The sequence below is a fragment of the Gorilla gorilla genome, chromosome 1, assembly GCF_029281585.2.
Source record: "Gorilla gorilla gorilla isolate KB3781 chromosome 1, NHGRI_mGorGor1-v2.1_pri, whole genome shotgun sequence".
NCBI lineage: Eukaryota > Metazoa > Chordata > Mammalia > Primates > Hominidae > Gorilla > Gorilla gorilla.
In genome coordinates, this window is record NC_073224.2 from 15,010,542 (window position 1) to 15,016,541 (window position 6,000).

A 6,000-nucleotide genomic window follows, 5' to 3' on the forward strand; every position below is an offset into this window, starting at 1 on the left:
ACGTAAATATTTTTAACAAAGAGGTACCTATACTCACCCAGAGCTCAGATTCTGGAGCCGGGATGCCTGGATTCAAATATTTCACATACTGGCTGTAGAATCTTGGCAGCCTGTCAATGCCTTAGTGTCCTCATCCATAAAATGAAGAAAATAATAGTACCTACTTCATAGAACTCTGATCATTAAATACGTCTACACATGAAAGTAAACTGTAAGTGTTTGATGTACTTTGAGAATCAATAAATATTTGCTATTACCATTAGCATGGATATATTTAAGACGTAAAAAATTCAAACATTTAACATACTTAACATTCAATTTTGGGCATTTCTATATACTCATGATTGATAAATATAACATAACTGATATATACTATATTACTATATGATACATATGACGTATATATAATTGTTACACGTCCATTTTAGGGTATGCATGTTAAAAGAATGGGAATTCATGGAGTCCTAGAGAAGGTAAAACAGAAAATGAGTAAACATAAAGATGATGATGATGTTGGTAACAGCCACATTGGTAGCTACCGTTGTAAAAAGAGATCAGAGTCCTCAATATTGCTGGGTATTAGTGTTCCTTGGGGCTACTACTAAAAATACAAAAATTTAAAATGTGAATTACACTTTGAAGTCTATCTTTCACTTTAGTCAGACTTTGGCTTGCCCCCTGCAAGCCACGTTTTAGATAGCATAAGAATAATTTCTCTCCAATTCTCATTCCTATTGAATTTGTGTCATAGTCTCCTAATACAAATGAGATGACACTTTGCATTGTCATCAGACAGTTTTAATACAGCTAGGGAAATTTCTATTTTTTTATTTTTATTTTTTTTTCTGAGCCAGAGTCTCGCTCTGTCGCACAGGCTGGAGTACAGTGACGCCATCTCAGCTCATTGCAAGCTCCGCCTCCCAGGTTCATGCCATTCTCCTGCCTCAGCCTCCCGACTGGCTGGGACTACAGGTGCCTGCCACCACGCCTGGCTAATTTTTTGTATTTTTAGTAGAGACAGGGCTTCACCGTGTTAGCCAGGATGGTCTCGATCCCCTGACCTCGTGATCTGCCTGCCTCGGCCTCCCAAAGTCAGCTAGGGAAATTTCTTAATTCACACCTGGGAATTAGTTTCTACTAGGAGACTCTGATTTATGACTCATTTGAATGATTGGAATATCTGTGTGCAGATGTTAAATGCTAATGTTATTATTCATATGTAATAATACAGACGCAACTAGTAATTTTCCTAGCCTATGTCCAGTTCTATCTTTAATACTCATTTTTAAAGAAACTTGTGAACAACACCCATCTTCTCTCTACTTTGTACTTACTAATTTTTGTAATCATATCCATGTCTGCTGGTTAACATTGATGGCTCTGGAGGTAGATGCCTGGCTGGCTTCAAATCCTGGGCCATTGTTTAGTGGTTGTGTGACCTCAGGTAAATGACTCAACTTCTGTGGGCCCCAGCCTCAGTTTCCTTCACTGTAAAGTGACCCCTTCACTGTAAAGGGGTCATAATACCACCTCCAACTGAAGGCTATTTTTAGGATGAAATGAGATATACATGTAAATGAGATGTACTCTTAGGACAGCACTTGGCACAAAGTAAAACACTGTGAATATTGAGTATTAACTATTATTGGTACTTCTGCAAACTGGCTTGAGGTCTCTCTTCCCAGCATTTGCTTGTACTTCTGTAACTGTTCAACACGCGTGTTTTCTAACTGCATTTACTGCCTAAGTTACTGGCCATTTTGTCCGCCTCCTTGCCTTCCAGGCATTATGGGGGGTGCAGTCCTAACTGCCTACACTTGCACCATTTAATCCCTTTTCACCTCCAGCTGCCCCTGGGCAGCCATCAGTCTGCCATGCCCCACCTGACTGTCACTGCTAGTAAAACCGTACAGCATTAAAAAGACGTGGTGGCTCACGCCTATGATCCCAGGGCTTTGGGAGGCTGAGGCAGAGGAGCGCTTGAGGCCAGGAGTTCCAGACCAGCCTGGGTAACATGGTGAGATCCCATCTCTACAAAAAAAAAATAAAAAGAAAGTAGATGGGCGTGGTGGTGCAAGCCTGTAGTTCTAGCCACACAGGAGGCTGAGGCAGGAGGATCCCAGAGTTTGAGCCTGCAGCAAGCTACGTGCCCCTGCACTCCAGCCTGGGCAACAGAGCCAGACCATGTCTAAAATAAAAAAAATAAGTAAGATTGATCCCGTACTCTACAGCCCTTCACAGCCAGCCCCTCTCTTTTCTCGTTGCAGGATGTTCTGGAAGCTTTCCCTGTCCTTGTTCCTGGTGGCGGTGCTGGTGAAGGTGGCGGAAGCCCGGAAGAACCGGCCGGCGGGCGCCATCCCCTCTCCTTACAAGGACGGCAGCAGCAACAACTCGGAGAGATGGCAGCACCAGATCAAGGAGGTGCTGGCCTCCAGCCAGGAGGCCCTGGTGGTCACCGAGCGCAAGTACCTCAAGAGTGACTGGTGCAAGACGCAGCCGCTGCGGCAGACGGTGAGCGAGGAGGGCTGCCGGAGCCGCACCATCCTCAACCGCTTCTGCTACGGCCAGTGCAACTCCTTCTACATCCCGCGGCACGTGAAGAAGGAGGAGGAGTCCTTCCAGTCCTGCGCCTTCTGCAAGCCCCAGCGCGTCACCTCCGTCCTCGTGGAGCTCGAGTGCCCCGGCCTGGACCCACCCTTCCGACTCAAGAAAATCCAGAAGGTGAAGCAGTGCCGGTGCATGTCCGTGAACCTGAGCGACTCGGACAAGCAGTGAGCGCCGGGCCGGACGCAGCTCAGCCCCGCGCGCGCCCGGCCGCTGGGTGGCGCCGCCGCCGCCTCTGTCCCTGCCCTCCGAGCCCACTCTCACGCTGCCTGGTGTTCCCCCTCAGCAGCAAGCACTTCTCTTAGGGCTGACGGCGTCCTTGTCACAAACGTGGATCGCAAGTGGAGCTTTTGCTGATGTGTTCCTGACCGACCCCGGGTCCCACCTGTGCCCCCTAAACCAGGTGGTGGATCAGGCCCGAAGGAAAATGCTGGAAAACCACCACCGCCACCCAGCAGTCAGAGAGGACCTTTCAAGGTGATGCACTGTAAATCCGGCATTGATGTTTCCACCATGTGGAAAAGCAAGGATTTCCCTGGCCCCGCCCTGCACTCCAGCTCGCCCCTTTCCCGCGCGAAGTGAAGGATGCGTCACTTTTCTGAGCGGCCCCTCAGACCTCTCCTGCTGGTCCCTGGACCTCTGGCTGGGAGCGCTCATTCTTGTGACTGGCAGGCTGCCCTCGGTTGCTGCTGTGATGAGGATATGTGCAACCTCCATAAATATGTCGGTGGACGGGGCGTCTCCTAATAAACCTGATACCAAGAAGACAACTTGAGCCACTTGGATCCCGAAGTGGGCTTCCCGGGAAACCTTGAGCAGAGCAGGCTACACAATCCCCCATCCTCAAGTCCCTACCGCCTCTTCTTCCTCACTGTCCCCGCCCCCTATTTGTGGACTAAAGATGAACTCTGGTGTGCATGCTATTATTGCTGCAATTAGAATATTATCACACACAAAGGTCTCTATATTAACGCTGGTTTTATAAGTGACCGTATATTGTAAAGAGCTGTTAAAAAGTATTATAGACCTATTCATGTATTATTTCACATGTTTTGACTCTGGCTTGCAGCACCATTCGGAGTAAGGATGACAGCAGGCCCAGAAGGTGTTTTACTCAGAAAAAAAAATGCCTGGTCAGCAATTCACTGTCATGCACCTATTTTTAGATTGGGCAGGGAGATGGGAGGAGTTGTGATTTTTACTTTGAATATTATTTCACTGAAGTTACTAAGCATTGCAGCACAATGTAGAAATTGGCTTGGGACGGATAGGTATAGGGAAGGGCATTCGTTGGGAAATTGATGACCGGAAACTAGAAAGCCCCTATAATGTGGAATATGCATATGTGGGGTGAAACCGTATACTACTTTCACTGCCATGACACTAAGCAAAAAATATTTCCTGTTAAAAGAAAGAGAAAAAGAAAGGGATATTGAAAAATATAAGGAGTTGAGTCGCTTTGTGGTATAGAAGGGAGTAAGGAATAAAAGATATAGAGTAGTAATCTAGTTGAACTGTTCTGCACAAACCATGCTTCCTTTTCAAAGAATAGACTTCAAAAGGGACGAACAAACATTAGGTCACCTTTTGTTTTTATAATGAATTGTTGACGTTTCCATGCTGTGGTCTCTTGATATACGGAAGTAGACGTAACTTATTTTCCAGCGAAATTATATACTTCTTCTGGGATCCTTTGCTCAGTTGCCCCAGGAAGGCTTCCCTGTGAGTAATGCTTATGGAATCTGACAAATGTGAATGAGCTGCCATTGGTGGGAATCAGTAAACTTTGAAAACCTTTCACTGATGATTCCCCGGTAAGTGTTCCTGTGAGGGGCCACTTCCCTAGTATGTGAGAGAGACCCTCTGCAAGCCGCTGTGGGGACTTAGCTTCCTGATACTAGGTAGTGATGGTGGATCTAGAGACATTCGCTTGAAGAGCAAGGATTGGGGTGGGGTGGGTTGGTGAATCTATCTCAGGCCACTGCACTGCAAGGTGCATTTCTGTCATTTCTGCAACACCATGAGACCTGAGCAAGAATGTGCTGTGGCAGAGGGGGTCTTGGTTTCATAAATGGGTATATACAGCCTGAACTCAGGAGGCAGAAATCAAAAGAAATCCTTGAGGGCTGGAACCTGAGGACAGAGCGAAAATGGAGAGAAGGGTGTTCAAGGTCAGGAGTGATTTTTGCATTTGGTGGAAAACCTCAAGTCAGACTCAGTGGCAGAACATGCAGCAGAAAAGCTGTGAAGGAAGGAAATTTACGTGATTGTAATGGAGGCTAGGGGTGGATTGGGAGGTGAGTGGAGGAGAGTCTCTGACCAGCTGCAGAGCCAACCCCTATCATTTTATTAACATGGAACCCACACAGATAGGGGAGGGATTAAGCTAAGAACTTACAGAATGCAAACACGAGCACACTCTCTTCGAACCCAATTGTGGGTGTAGCAATGAAAGCAATATGATATGCTGCAGTGTGAAGCTCCTTCTGGGGTTATCGTATGTACAAAGTTTACCTTATAATGGCTCAAATTGTATTTAATTTTTTTGTTTTGTTTATAAATGAAGAAAAGCTATAAGTATAATGTAATTATTTTATAGGTATACTATTAAATTATAGAACAAATAAAGATAATCTAGGATTATATGTGATCCCGGTGTGACGTGCCACAAAAGTGGAATTTTTAACTTGTTGCAGTGAGCTGTGAAGCAGCACTGTGCGTTCAGAGTGTTTTTGTTCAACCATGGTGAGTTCAACCTCTAGCTTATGTCACATGATCTCCTTTGGGGTCTGGAATCTTCTAAGAGAAATAGCATCAGGCATCCAAGGAGCAGAAGTGATGGAGGTGGCCCTCAATCCTGGTCTTTGGAAGCTTCCAAGCCTCTTCCACATCCCCTGCCAGCTGAAGACAGACTATTCTCACTGTGCTGGCTGAATGAGACACACTAAACAAGGAAACCTTGAGAAACTGCAGCAAATGGAAGTCCGCTGTTAGTCTCTCCGTTAGCACCAGGGACACACTTGTTCTGAGTTTTGTTCATTTTCACATTTACTCCTCATGAGTTCCAACATTTCTTAATTTAAATATTTCTTAGTTTATAGCATCTCCATTTTTCTATTAATTGACTTAATCTGCCATTTAAGAAAACTCTGTAATCAATAAAAAATAAAATCCACAATCAAACTGCACATGGTTGATCCACTGTGTAGGCTTCAAAGGAATTAAACTCAACTTCCTAGGAAATAATTCATCTTAGTTTATTAAATGGGACAGAATATTTCACTGCTAACATATTCTAACTCACTTGTTTTTGAAGTTGGCCAGATGATTTTTAAGTTATAAAGTCAATGAAAATGACTTTTGCTATTGTGTGAACAACTTAGAAGGTATATATTC

General features: G+C 45.0%; 1 protein-coding gene across 2 annotated transcripts in view; it reads left to right on the top strand.

Moving 5' to 3' along the window:
• Window positions 1–5,792, top strand: part of GREM2 (gremlin 2, DAN family BMP antagonist) — a 124,866-nt gene extending 119,074 nt beyond the window's left edge. For both annotated transcript variants that reach the window (XM_055373806.2, XM_019032139.4), the window contains one exon: window positions 2,268–5,792. In XM_055373806.2, coding sequence (XP_055229781.1) covers window positions 2,268–2,775 — 508 coding nt within the window. In that variant the 3' untranslated portion in view covers window positions 2,776–5,792. The remainder of the gene's footprint in view (window positions 1–2,267) is intronic.
• The last annotated feature ends 208 nt before the right edge of the window (window positions 5,793–6,000 follow it).